Source organism: Cajanus cajan, chromosome 8 (assembly GCF_000230855.2).
Source record: "Cajanus cajan strain Asha chromosome 8, NIPB_CcT2T_4, whole genome shotgun sequence".
Classification (NCBI taxonomy): Eukaryota; Viridiplantae; Streptophyta; class Magnoliopsida; order Fabales; family Fabaceae; genus Cajanus; species Cajanus cajan.
The window spans coordinates 50,683,075-50,697,657 of record NC_138524.1 but is presented as its reverse complement, the minus strand read 5'-3'; the positions used below and the strand labels follow the sequence as shown (position 1 = coordinate 50,697,657).

The following is a 14,583-nucleotide window of genomic DNA, read 5'->3' as shown; positions in this document are numbered from 1 at the left end:
GGCACGTTGGTGTTCAACTTCCGGCTCGGGCGTCGAGTGAAGTTGACCCTGGAGAGGGTAAACTTAGCTACCGAGGTTGTCAGAAGCGCTGAGGTATGCAACAACCTGGAGAGGCTACTCAACAATTTTCCACCGGAAGACGCTACAAGTCAGAAGGTTGGCACATCACCCGGACAATTGGGTCAACTCCTTTACTTGTCAGCCGGTACACCAAAAGGCCGTCCGACTAAGTAAAGGGGGGGCAGCTGTAGACCCCTAAAATTGTCCGGGTCGGAAATAAAGCTTGAAGACTCTTGAAGACTGAAGGAAGATCAGCCAGAAGGACTTCCAGAAGGCCCAAGGAGGGTTCTCTATAGGTCTAGAGGTCTTAGGATAGCTAAAATAAGAAAAGTGGGAGGAATGAAGCTCAATACGGCCTCCCAGAGGTTCAGTACGGCCGTATTGAGCATTTCGAACTACAATACGGCCGCAGCGAACTCAGTACACCCGTATTGAAGTCTTTGAACTTCAATACGGCCGTACTGAATTCAATACGGCCGTATTGAAGTTCAAAACTTCAATACGGGCCGTATTGGATCCAGGGGCCGTATTGCGCCTCATCCCTATAAATAAGACGTCATTTGGACGTCATTTCGCACTTTTACACTGAGTTTTAACCCTCTTCTTGAGTATTCTGGGTTTTTTTGAGCAGTGCTCTGCCTAGAAATCACTCGGAGAGTTGATCCGACAAAGTTCTCGAGTTCTGAGCTTTTTGCTTGTGTCTCGAACTGAGTCGAAGGGAAATCCTCCGGATTTCCATAGTTAAAATTTTCTAGGAGGGAGCGAGCGGGCTTGTAGAGCGAGGGAACGCCAAAAAGCTTCCCAGTTTTACTTGAATATAAAAGCACGCTTCAAAGGTTTCTTCTTAAGTCCTTCCTTTTACTGCTTTCTGTGTGTATATTTAACTGTCATCATGTAGATAGTTAAGTTGTAATTGTTTAGAATAAATAAATAAAGGGGTAATTTAGTAATTTTATACTATTATTTACGAAATAATCTGTCATAGGGAACCCGAAAGGGGCGTTGTGGGGTGCTAACACCTTCCCCGCACGTAACCGACTCCCTTACCCAACTCTGGTTGTAATGACCAAGGTTGATTTATGAAAATCAATTGCCTTATCCCTTTTTCCAATGTTTTGAGTAAAACATTGGTGGCGACTCCAAAGAACCCTTCCTTTTTATGAAAATCGCTAATCCATGGAGGGTCCCGCTTGGGATTAACATGGATTGGCGAGCCTTTTAATAAAATTGCTCGTTTGACAAGGTCTCAGTTTGAGAATAAGTCATTCTGGCAATCCATATTTTTAAACAAATAAAAGAGTCCAACCATCCTTCGCGAATGCCGAAAGCCCGTTTCGGGCCGGTGGCGACAGTAACTATCATATCTCTTTCTACCCGAGGGTTGAGTGAAGCTTTGAAGATGCCTTGATTTAACGAGGTCTTCAATACAATCTCAGAGGGTTGTGCACTCCTCGGTGGTGTGTCCCCTGTTTCTGTGAAATTGACATGTTTTGGTCTTGTCCGCGTGGGGCGGAGTCATTGCACGACGGGGCACTATGAGGATCTTTGTGGCCAGGGCCTGCTCCAACACCTTGGCCCTATTGGTGTTAAGCATCGTGTATTGTGCATATTTGGGTCCCCTATTATTCCTCTCCCGATCAGATGCGTCTCGAGGGAGAGACCTTGGAGGATGCTCCTTTTCAGCTTCTTTTTTCTCGAGGAAGAGGTTGGGCCAGTTCTGGTTCCTGAATTCGGCCAACTCTTCCATCTGCATGTACTTGGTGGCTCTCTGCCTCAAGTCATCTAGGTATCGGGGTGGCTTCTTACATAGGCTGTTTACGAAGGGTCCTGGCCTTAATGCCATAGTGAGGTGGTGCATTGCCACCGATGGGTCTAGGTCTCGGATGGATAGGGTCACCTTTCTGAACCGTTCTATGAAGGTTCTTAGAGGTTCCTTCTTTTCCTGGCGAATATTGACCAACGCGATGGAGGTGAGCTGATGGGGTCGGCTCGTGGCAAATTGTATCACAAATCGGGAGGATAAGGTTGCAAACGAGTCTACCGATCCTGGGGAGAGTCTTGTGAACCAACTCAATGTTGGTCCTTTCAACGATCTAGGAAAGACCTTACACATGACCGCATCTTCGTCGGTATATAAACCAACTTGCGTGACGAAGGAATCAAGGTGTTCCTCGGGGTCAGTGGTTCCGTCATACCTTTCCAAAGCCAAGTTCTTCCAATTGTCCGGCAACCGGGCACCGGCGATGTCAGGAATGAACGATATTTTCCCTTGTCGTCGTTGTTGATCCATGTCGCAACCTGAAAATTTCCGATCTTGCAACCTATGGTTTAGACATCCTTTTGAAAATCTCATCAATTAAGGAATGCTCGGACACCAGACTAATTCTTAATTAATAGTTTTAAAAAATAGGTTCATGGAGTCACCACCAATGTTTTACTCAAAACATTGGAAAAAGAAAAGGTTTTTAAAAGTCCAATAATGGCCTTGATATCCATAATTGGGTTCGGGGGTCGGTTACGTGTAAGGAAAGTATTAAACACCCCTACAACGCCCTAAATCGGTACCCTATGATGAAGATAACGTAATAAGAATTAATAGTTTAAATATTTAATCCCTTTTATTAATGATTATTTATATGAAAATTAAATTAATCAATGAACCTTAAAATATCTACATAATTGTGTTTATTATAGCAATTTATGAAATAAAAGAAGAGAAAGATAGAACAAGAGATTGATGAATAATACCTCGTATCAAGCTTTATTAGATCTTCAACTATGGACATTTTAGGTGCTTTGCGGCAACCTTTCACACTACAATATGCCTCACAAAACTCAAGAAATACAATAAGAGAGAGAGAGAGAGAGAGAGAAATTTCGAGTTCTAAGGAGTCTTGGACGAAATTTTTGAGGTCCTGAGAACTGTGGTCGAGATTTCTATTTATAGGCATCAGATGTGGACCGGAACGACCCGTTCTGGATTCGAAACGGCCCATTCCGGATCCAAACGTTATGTATTATTTTAGCACCCTAGAATGGCCCGTTCTGAAATCAGAACGGCCCGTTCCGGGAACCAGAACAGCCCATTCTGAAATGAGAACGGCCCGTTCCCGGGTACAAATTTTAGGCCCTTTGATTGGTTTGGAACGACCCGTTCTGGTCTGGAACGAACCATTCCAACCTACAATTTTTAGGCCTTTTTAGGTGTCTCGGAACGGCCCGTTCCAATTCAAGAACGACCCGTTCTGGACTTGGGAACGACCCGTTCTAATTTTGGAACAGCCTGTTCCGGGCCACTAAAACTGTTGACTTGGGCTTTTGGGCCCTCTAATGTCCTATCTTGTTGATTGTATGCTCCCAGACGAAATTGGGTGTCTACAGCTGCCCCTCTTTACTTGTCCTTTGGAATAGTTGTGTTGCTTTTCCAAAGGCAAGTAAAGACGTAGACATTTCGTCTATGTCTTCTTCTCGTCTCTGTGTTGATGCTCCTACGTTGCTTCCCTTGGATAGGTACATTTGCTCGTATCCTCACCCTTTAGAGCAGTTGAGCATTGATTGCGTTACTCTATTGGGTAATAAGGTTGACAAACTGTACACTTGATCTTCAGTCTTCGAGTAGAAGCTCCATTGTTTCTCTTGTGATGATGTGTCCCTTTATTTGTAGCTTGTTTAAAAGGAAGTATATTATGAGCTCCTCTCCAGACTGGACTGATATTTAGGGCTTTAGCCGGCCCATGGTGGGAGCTCGACAGCGATCCGGTTGTGACTTCGAGGAACTCGATGGTGCCCTCGCTGTAATTCTTGATCAGAGAGGCTCGACAGCGGCTCTTCAATCAAGATGGACTGATTTCAAGGCTTCAGCTGGTGATAGACCATGGGCTAAGGGCCCAGTCACTAGAGATATGGCTAGAAGAATTCAAGAAGAGTTGGACCTCTTGAAGACTAGTGGGCTTCTCAAGCCCAAGGTATTCTTCACTTGAACTACTCTATCATAAAGAGAAGGCCTAGTTCTACTTGTGTATATTGTATAGTTTGTACATAGTTCTCTTGTATAGGTTATTTTGCCTTTGTATTTGTGAGGCACTTTACTTGTTTTTACTAGTGTTTGTATATTGATTTTAAGGTAGGTTACTTGGAGAGTTTAACTCCATTTAACCTCCCTAGTTGATACATGCATTTTATATTTTTTCAGTAGGGAAAAAGGGGTGGTATTTAGCAATGTTTGAGGGTGTGACTAGTAATTGGGTCAGAACTGGGCCTAGGCAAAATTTTGCATATTAGACTCATTTTGCTCCTAATTTTTCGTAGATTTGATTTAGCTAGGTCTCATCATCATATGATGAACCTAACTAAACCAAATCAAATAATTTTGAAATAAATCATGGAGCATTTTGGAGCCTTGGCCGCCTAGCCTACATCTTTGTTCTTGGCCGAAATTGGCTAGTTTCTCCTTCAAGCTTTGAAGCTTTCCTTCCAAGTTTCAAAACCTTGGTAGGTTAGGCTGATCTTACCATGGTTCTTAAGTGAATCATGGTCAAGGTTAGCTTCTCCTACAAGTTATAGAAACCATGGATGGTTAGCTACACCTTACCACGGTTCCTAGTGAACCATGGTTAAGGATAGCTTACACTACAAGCTACCTCTCCCTATATATTTGTATTTTCTTCACTTGTATTCACTTTTGAACATTTGAGAAATAAAACTTCAGATTTCTCTCTCAAGAGTTTCTCCCAAAATCGAAGAGAATTTTCTCTCTAAGGTTCTCACCAAAGGTTTTCAACCTTTGCCTTGGTTCCTCAAGCTTCCTTCACAAGCTAAGGAGTAACCGATCCACTTTCAAGTGCTTCTACTCCATTGAAGCTTGCTTCAAGGAGTTTTGGACTTCATCTCAAAGCATCCTCAAGAGTTTCTTCGGTCCTTGCATGGAGAACTTGAAGAATTAACATTCTTCTGCAAGTAGCTCCATCAGCCGGCCTATGGTGGGAGCTCGACGGCAGTCCCAATTTTAACTTCGAGGAACTCGACGGTACCCCCACTGTCATTCTTGATCTGAGAGGCTTCACGACGGCTCTTCAATCAAGATGGACTGATTTTAAGGCTTCAGCCAACCTATGGTGGGAGCTCGACGGTGGTCCCAATTTTGACTTTGAGGAACTCGGCGGTACCCTCACTATCATTCTTGATCTGAGAGGCTCGACGACGGCTCTTCAATCAAGATGGAATGATTTTAAGGCTTCAGCTAGCCTATGGTGGGAGCTCGACGACGATCCCAATTTTGACTTTGAGGAACTCGGCGGTACCCTCATTGTCGTTCTTAATCTAAGAGGCTCGACAATGGCTCTTCAATCAAGATGAGTATTGACGTCCTTTATAAAGGTGGACCTCGAACCTTTGATGGATGCTCGACGATGCTTCTTTTTTATTCTTTTTTACTTGAGGTACTCGACGGTGCCCTCATGGTTATTCACTGATTTGAGAGGCTCGACGGTGACTCTCGATCAAGCTAGACTGATTTTAAGGCTTCAGCCGGCCTATGGTGGGAGCTCGACGGCAATCCCAATTTTGTCTTCGAAGAACTCGACGGTACCCTCGTTGTCATTCACTGATTTGAGAGGCTCGACGGCGGCTCTCGATCAAGCTAGACTGATTTTAAGGCTTTAGCCAGCCTATGGTGGGTGCTCGACGGCAATCCCTATTTTTTTAATTCAAGGAACTCGACGGTATCCTCGTTGTTGATTACTGATTTGAGCGGCTCGATGGCGACTCTCAACTTGGATGGTTGTTGATATCCTTTGAAGGAGAACCTTTGAAATCTTGGGTAGATATTTGATGGTGATTCCTTTTCAATTTGAGGTACTCGATGGTACCCTAGTTGTTGACTTGTGATGGAAAATGCCCCAAGGAGGATGGGCGAGATGTACTTGATGTGCCCCTCTATTGATGGGCGATAGATGGGTGATAGGGATTCTGGTGTTTCCCTTGTCATGTGAGTGATGCCTCTCCAGGTGTTGTTTGTGGTAGGGTTTTTTTTTTTTTTTTTTTTTTTTTTTTTTTTTTTTTCTGAATTTCATTTTTATTTAGCTTCGGCTCTTTCATCTTTGAAGCTTTCCTTTTTCTGCTATCATTTTTTTGAATGCTTCGGCTTTTTTTTCGACATTTTCGAAGCTTGCCTTTTTCTCATGTTGCTTTTGCTTTTTATTGTCATCATTGGTGGAGGGATCTATTCCCATGATGTTCTTTGCTGAATCTTTATTGGTGAGTATTATTTTGGAAGCCACTCCTGGCTTTGGTTAGGGAGCCATTTATGGTCTTGGCATTCTCTTAGATCATCCTTCATTTAGTTGAGCAGTAGGGCGCGATGGCCTCTTCATGCTTATGGGCTTGCTTATACGGTCGACTCCGGTTCTATCCCCGTCTTGTTGTTGATGTGTCTTTTTTCTTGGTGGTTATATGAAACCACTTGTATGGAATGCCCTTGTTGGGGCTATGCTTTTTGACATGATCTTGGATATTAAGGCACTGTATAGTTGTTGATCTTTTTTACGAGTGGTTTGGCCTCTTGATTCCTCCAGCAAGTGATGGATAGACACACACAAAGAATGCAAGAATGCAAAAGAAAATGCAAAGTAGAAATGGATTGGATTTTTTTTTTTTAAATTTTTTTGTGAACTTATACCCTTTTGTGCACACTTGTGCCATATGCATGTTATGCAATGATGCGTCTATGCTAATGTTTACAATGCAAATTTATTTTTACTTTCAAGAAATTAATCTATGCGCATTGATCAATGACATGGATTGTTAGCCTTTAGCCTTGTCAAATCCAGTGTTGCTTCTTGAACCTAAGGTTTGTCTAGTTCAGCCCTCTCGCTTGTACCGGATATGATATGTTAGCCCTTAGATCAGGTGTACCTAGACTCTATTCTAGGACACCTCCATCTTCTCCTTGTGAGTGTTCACTGTGCATACTCCGTGTATCTCTCAAATTTATCTTAATGCCATATAGGTCAAGAGGAAAGAGAGGAAAAGGATATATACATATATATTTTTTGTAAAAGTTATGGTAGAAAGGATTTTTTTCAAAAATGGTTTATAGAAGAATGGCTGGCCGAGGTAGGCTAGTGGTTTAGGCTGATGAACAAGCACATTCAAAGTGAGGAAATCATTTTCCGCGTTAGCTTATTATTTCCTTTAAAGTTAAGCGATGACATGGGATTGCATATTGATTAAATGATCTTCTCGAGCCGCCTTTCAGTTTTCAGCTCGGGATGTTGCTTTGTCCTAACTTTTGCCTAGGTTACTTGAGATGTGTTCCCTAGCGGACATTTTCTTTTGATCCTCACTCTTGCCTAGGCTACCCTTTTTGTTTATGGGTCTCCTAGCGACCTTGCTATAATCTTTACACTGCCCTCTCAATGGGTTTCTTGCAGGGCTTTTGTTTTTGCAGCATTTGTGATCATCTTTCATTCCTTCACTAAAGGGGGATGCCCCTTGCACTAATTTCATTTGGACTTTTATCCACAAGTCATGCCAAATTTGATTGTTCTTTATGTGTTTTTTTATTGCGTATTAAGCCATTGTTTCTAATGACGTCCTTATTTCAAATGTACTTGTTCATTTAAGGTTTGTCGAGGAGGCTTAGAGTAGATAAAAGGGAGAAGAGAAATGAAGTAGAAAAGTGTATGGCATTAAAAATATAATTTTCAATTTACACGTGCCCATTTAATGTAGCTTGAGGGCCCGGGCATGTCCCAAGTTCATGATTCGTACACAAAGAAAATGAAGGAGTTTGCCCCTTAGAGATACCTAAGTCATCTAACTGTAGAGCTAGTCCTCCACTTGCATGGATGTGGCGCTTTAGAAGATCTCGGGTAGAGGGAGGGCGCTTTAGAAGATCTCGTGTAGAGGGAGGGCGCTTTAGAAGATCTCGTGTAGAAGGAGGTCCTTTGGCTTCTTCTCTCGCGAAGGTGTTGTCAACCCATATCCTGAGAGTTTCCTAAGAAGTAGGAATGAGTAGAAGTAGTGATAGAGCTTTTCATGGAGTCTTGCTTCTCAAGAGGAAGATTCAAGTTGTCTCTCGATTTTCAGCTTGAACAAACATTGCTCTTTTTTTTTGTGACTAGAATGGCCTTTGCGGGTTTTCATTCTAGCAGCTTCTTAATAAGCAATGCTTCTCTCTTGTTGAAATCATCTTTCAAGGAAGCTCTATTCACTTTGCCATAGTGTTTGAGGGATTCGCCCTCCTCAGGTTCTCTTTATTAGCTTGCAACTCGTTAGGAGTGTGGATCCATCCATTCCTAGTCATTCTTCCATTCCACTTGGATTTCACGGTTGCACGACATGGCTTTATCCTCTTAGGGCAAGAGTTGGCGTCTTAATGATTGTGGAGTTCTTTACCTTGAACTCTTTATGCATGGCTTGCTTCCGTTATTTTCGATTAACGCACATAGGTTAATTTCTCTTTTTATTCTCATTTATTCTTTTACAAGGAGGGATATGTTCTAAATGAATGTATTGCAGAATGTAGAGAAAGTTGAGAATAATAAATATCAGTCTCATTGATTTATTTATCTGTGAATGCTCTAATAGATTTTGACAGTATTAAGCGAGAATCTATATTAGATTCTAAGAAGACTTACTTCAACAAACATATCAAAGCAATAGCCCAACCATAGTATTTTTTTTAAATTAATTTGGGCTTTTCTTTAAAGCGCAGATACTGTCGCATATTAGAGCATTCACTTTTCTTAACTTTCTATACACACGACAACCTAATCCTCCTTAGCTAATAAAAAAAATGAATGAAATTAATGAACTAATCTAGAATGCATGGCATTTTTTTTGCCTAATCTTTATCATGTTTCTATTATCTAAAGGGGAATGATGCATGGTAAATATGAGATTTCTTTTATTGATTTTTTTTTTACAAAAAGGAAACTACCTATATGATGTTAATGGAATACTGACCTAAGAATGTACAAAAAGGGTATAAAATTATTATTATTATTATTATTTATTATTATCTTTATTATTTGCTTATTATAAAATTCCAATCCATCTTATTAGAACAAAATAATACAAAAAAATGCACACACATATGCTCAATTAACGTATACCCACAAACTATCATCATCAAATCCTTGGTCTGTGGTCCTTGTCAAGAAAAGTGCGTTGTATAGGATGGTTCTAATTTCACTGGTCTTTAAGGCCCCCAAGGTGCCCCCATTATAGGGACCCAGTATCTCTGTTGCCGTCACCTGGCAAACTCTAAGGTCTGTCGCAGTATTTCGGGCTAGAGTAACCGATTATCACCTTGAGTGTGATTTCTGACAAGGCTTGCGGGCTCCAAGGCAAAACTTGGGTCGGTCGTACGTCAACCACTCCCTATGTTTAATACCCTCATGCCCCCGGGTGTAGGGGGAACTGTTGTGTGCAAAGGTTTGTGTACAATTTTTATTTCAAACAAGTGCTGAATTTAAACAAGCAAACAAATATGAAAGCCAAACAAATAAAACAAACAAAATAAAGGGGAAAAATATTTAAATTATTATTTTTTATAATGCTAATTTCATCATGGGCCTGACCCTCTTAAAACGTCCCCAGCGGAGTCGCCTTCTATCGCAACCCAAAAATTTTCGATCTTGCGACCTATGGTTTAGAGAACCTTTTGAAAATCTCATCAATTAAGGAATGCCCGCACACCAGACTAATCCTTAATGAATCGTTTTAAAAAATAGATTCATGGAGTCGCCACCAATGTTTTACTCAAAACATTGGAAAAAGAAAAGGTTTTTAAAAGTCCAATAATGGCCTTGATAACTAGAATTGGGTTCGGGGGTCGGTTACGTGTAAGGAAGGTATTAAGCACCCCTACAACACCCTAAATCGGTACCCTATGATGAAGATAACGTAATAAGAATTAATAGTTTAAATATTTAATCCCCTTTATTAATGATTATTTACATGAAAATTAAATTACACGATGAACCTTAAAATATCTACATAATTGCGTTTATTATAGAAATATATGAAATAAAAGAAGAGAAAGATAGAAAAAGAGATTGATGAGTAATACCTCGTAGCAAGCTTTATTAGATATTCAACTATGGAGATTTTAGGTGCTTTGCGGAAACCTTTCACACTACAATATGCCTCACAAAACTCAAGAAATACAATAAGAGAGAGAGAGAGAAATTTCGAGCTCTAAGGAGTCTTGGACGAAATTTTTGAGGTCCTGAGAATTGTGGCTGAGATTTTTATTTATAGGCATCAGGCTCGTTCTGGATTCGGAACGGCCCGTTCCGGATCCGAACGTTATGTATTATTTTTGCACCCTAGAACGACCCGTTTTGAAATCAGAACGGCCCGTTCCGGGATCCAGAACGGCTTGTTTTGAAATGAGAACGGCCCGTTCTGGGGTACAAATTTTAGGCCCTTTGATTGGTTTGGAATGGCCCGTTCCGGACTTGGGAACCGCCCGTTCTGATTTTGGAACAGCCCGTTCTGGGCCACTAAAAATAGTTGATTTGGGATTTTGGGTCCTCTAATGTCCTATCTTGCTGACTGTATGCCCCTGAGTGTCTACAATCCAGGGTTGTTGTCGTCACTCTGCCAGGCGGTCAAGGAGTTCTTGTCTCTTTGTACCACCCCGATGATTCCTCCTGATCACGTGTTGACAGAGTGTTGGGGGTTCCGTGGGATGGATGCCAGGATCGGTTATCGCTCCTAAGCTCCACATTTTCCTTTCTTAGGACCGACAGCTCGTGGGCGTCCTTCTCCCGAAGTCTCTTTAATTCCATCATTTCGGCCTTCAGCTGTTCTATGGCCGATGACAGATTAGGGGGTTAGGAGCTATCCACGTATGACTCCTCCATTCCTTCCTCGTTTTGATTCGTCTATTGTCACGGTTCTTAGGGCATCCCGAGATTGTGAACTACCGTGTTTTCTTGCTGACTCCTAGTTGCTACCATCTTACTTTAGGGTCGAGAATCGTTTTGGTTTCGGCCCCACGGTGGGTGCCAAAATGTTCCTGCTTAGAAACGCTCCTCCTATTGTTCCTCCTTCGTGATCTTCTAAGTCTTCGGAGCCGACCGGATACTGTCCTCAAAGGGTGGGGAGGGTACCTCCAAAGGCACTCCGGCGCTCAAGTAAGTATTCGGTACAGAGCAATAAAGGTTATTCTATTAAATATGGTACCTGTTTTTGTCCCATCACCCCTGTATTTATAATGACAGGTTTGGGCCTGTTTGAGCCTGATGGGCCTTCTGTCTTGGAATATGGATAATTGAGGATTGCTATCCCTTGATTAGTCTTTAGACATTGATTAGTCAAAAGGGTTTTCTATGATCGCATGCTGACTTGTCGTTTAGATTTGTGGCCAAATGGGTGTTCGACTTTCTCATTGGCCGAATAGGTGTTCGGTCGTCCTATTGAACGAAACGGTGTTTGGCCTTCCCATTGGCTGAAGAGGTTTTGGCCTTCCCATTGGCCAAAGAGGTGTCCAGTTTCCCTTCACTAGACTTGGTCGTGTCTTGGTCTTCCTCGGTTAGGCTTGAGGCCTAAGGGGGTGTGCGACTCCTTTCTAGGCTGATTGGTTGTTCGGCCTTCGCATTGGCCGAAGGGGTGTTCCCAGTACTTGATGGTCGTGTATCCTGGTCTATTGGTTAGGCTTGTGGCCGAGGGGGTGTTCGGCTCCTTTCTAGGCCGATTGGGTGTTCGACCTTCGTACTGGCCGAAGGGATGTTCCTAGTACAAAAACCATTAGCAATTTATTTCTACTAACTGTAGACACCCAATTTCGTCTGGGGGCATCCAAACAATGGGACAGGACTTTAGAGGGCCCAAAAGCCCAAACAAGCTGATTTTAGAAGACTGGAACGGGCTGTTCCAAAATTGGAACGGGCTGTTCCCAATTTGAAACTGTCGCCACCGGCCCGAAACGGGCTTTCGGCATTCGCGAAGGATGGTCGGACTCTTTTATTTGTTTAAAAATATGGATTGCCAGAATGACTTATTCTCAAACTGAGACCTTGTCAAACGAGCAATTTTATTAAAAGGCTCACCAATCCATGTTAATCCCAAGCAGGACCCTCCATGGATTAGCGGTTTTCATACAAAAGAAGGGTTCATGGAGTCGCCACCAATGTTTTACTCAAAACATTGGAAAAAGAAGTTTAAGGCAATCGATTCAAAAATTGACTTCGGCCATTACAACCAGAGTCGGGTAAGGGAGTCGGTTACGCGTGGGGAAGGTGTTAGCACCCCACAGCGCCCCTTTCGGGTTCCCTATGACAGATTATTTCTAAAATTAATAGTGTGAAATTACTAAATTACCCCTATTTATTCTAAGCAATTATAAATTAACTATCTACATGATGACAGTTTAATATACACACAGAAAGCAGTAAAAGGAAGGATTTAAGAAGAAACCTTTGAAGCGTGCTTTTATATATTTCGAGTGAAACTGGGAAGCTTTTTGGCGTTCCCTCGCTCTACAAGCCCGCTCGCTCCCTCCTATAAAATTTTCACTATGGAAATCCGGAGGATTTCCCTTCGACTAGGTTCGATCCTCAAGCAAAATGGCTCGGGGTTCAAGAACTTCGTCGGATCAACTCTCCGAGTGATTTCTAGGGCAGAACACTGCTCAAAAACCCCAGAATACTCAAGGAGAGGGTTAAAACTATGTTCAAAAGTGTCTTATGACGTCCAATTGACGTCATATTTATAGGGAACAGGCCCAATACGGGCTATGGAATCAATACGGCCGTATTGAAATTTTTGAACTTCAATACGGTCGTATTGAGTTCAATACGGCCGTATTGAAATTCAGAAATTTCAATGCGCCCGTATTGAGTTCACTGCGGCTGTATTGAAGCTTCAATACGGCCGTATTGATTTCAGTACGGCTATATTGAAGTTTCAGAAACTTCAATACGCCGTATTGAGTTCACTGCGGCCGTGTTGAAGCTTCAATACGGCCGTATTAAGTTTAGTACGGCCGTATTGGGCTTCATTCCCTCCACTTCCTTATTTTAAGCTACTCTAAGACCTCTAAACCTACAGATAGCCATCCTATGGTCTTCTAGGAGTCCTTCTGGCTGACTTTCCTTCGATCTTTGAGGGACTTCGAGTTTTATTTCCGACCCGGACAATTTTAGGGGTCTACAGCTGCCCCCCCTTTACTTAGTCAAACGGTCTTTTGGTGTACCGGCTGACAAGTAAAGGAGTTGACCCAATTGTCCGGGTGATGTGCCAACCTTCTGACTTGTAGCGTCTTCCGGTGGAAAATTGTCGAGTAGCCTCTCCAGGTTTTGCTTTGCTTGCTGCCCAAGCTGGAAGCTGTGAGTACCGCCTCTCCAGGCTTAGCTTCACTCTTTGTTCGAGCCGGAAGCTAAGTACCCTTGTGACAACGGTAGCAGTGTGAGTTTCGCCTCTCCAGGCTTAGTCTCGCTCTTTGTTCGAGCCGGAAACTAAGCACCTTTGTGACGACGGTGAGCAGTGTGAGTTTCGCCTCTCCAGGCTTTGTTTGAGTATCGTCTCTCCAGACTTTGTTTGAGTATCGTCTCTCCAGACTTTGTTTGAGTATCGTCTCTCCAGACTTTGTTTGAGTATCGTCTCTCCAGACTTTGTTTGAGTATCGTCTCTCCAGACTTTGTTTGAGTATCGTCTCTCCAGACTTTGTTTGAGTATCGTCTCTCCAGACTTTGTTTGAGTATCGTCTCTCCAGACTTTGTTTGAGTATCGTCTCTCCAGACTTTGTTTGAGTACCGTCTCTCCAGACTTTGTTTGAGTACCGTCTCTCCAGACTTTGTTTGAGTATCGTCTCTCCAGACTCTAAGTACTGTCTCTCCAGACTTTGAGTACTGTCTCTCCAGACTCTGAGTATCGTCTCTCCAGACTCTGAGTACTGTCTCTCCAGACTTCGAGTATTGTCTCTCCAGACTTTGAGTATCGTCTCTCCAGACTCTGAGTACTGTCTCTCCAGACTTTGAGTACTGTCTCTCCAGACTTTGAGTATCGTCTCTCCAGACTCTGAGTATCGTCTCTCCAGACTCTGAGTATCGTCTCTCCAGACTCTGAGTATCGTCTCTCCAGACTCTGAGTATCGTCTCTCCAGACTCTGAGTATCGTCTCTCCAGACTCTGAGTATCGTCTCTCCAGACTCTAAGTATCGTCTCTCCAGACTCTGAGTACTGTCTCTCCAGACTTTGAGTACTGTCTCTCCAGACTTTGAGTATCGTCTCTCCAGACTCTGAGTACTGTCTCTCCAGACTCTGAGTACTGTCTCTCCAGACTTCGAGTACTGTCTCTCCAGACTTTGAGTATCGTCTCTCCAGACTCTGAGTACTGTCTCTCCAGACTTCGAGTACTGTCTCTCCAGACTTTGAGTATCGTCTCTCCAGACTCTGAGTACTGTCTCTCCAGACTTGTGCATACCTCGGTGCTCTCGACAACTGGGTAGCTGAGTACTGCCTCTCCAGGCTTTGAGATGATTTTGTCTCCACAGTCCACGATGCTGCTTCG

General features: G+C 42.8%; 1 protein-coding gene across 1 annotated transcript; it reads right to left on the bottom strand.

Annotated features, from left to right (window-relative positions):
• Positions 1–1,492: 1,492 nt before the first annotated feature.
• Positions 1,493–2,350, bottom strand: LOC109791311 (uncharacterized). The gene has a single exon (XM_020350599.2). The coding sequence runs from the start codon at positions 2,348–2,350 to the stop codon at positions 1,493–1,495; it is 858 nt and encodes a 285-aa protein (XP_020206188.2).
• Positions 2,351–14,583: the final 12,233 nt, after the last annotated feature.

What these genes read in the sequence shown, in the direction of transcription:
- LOC109791311 (XM_020350599.2), bottom strand. Translation starts at nt 2,350, where the DNA reads ATGGATCAACAACGACGACAAGGGAAAATATCGTTCATTCCTGACATC.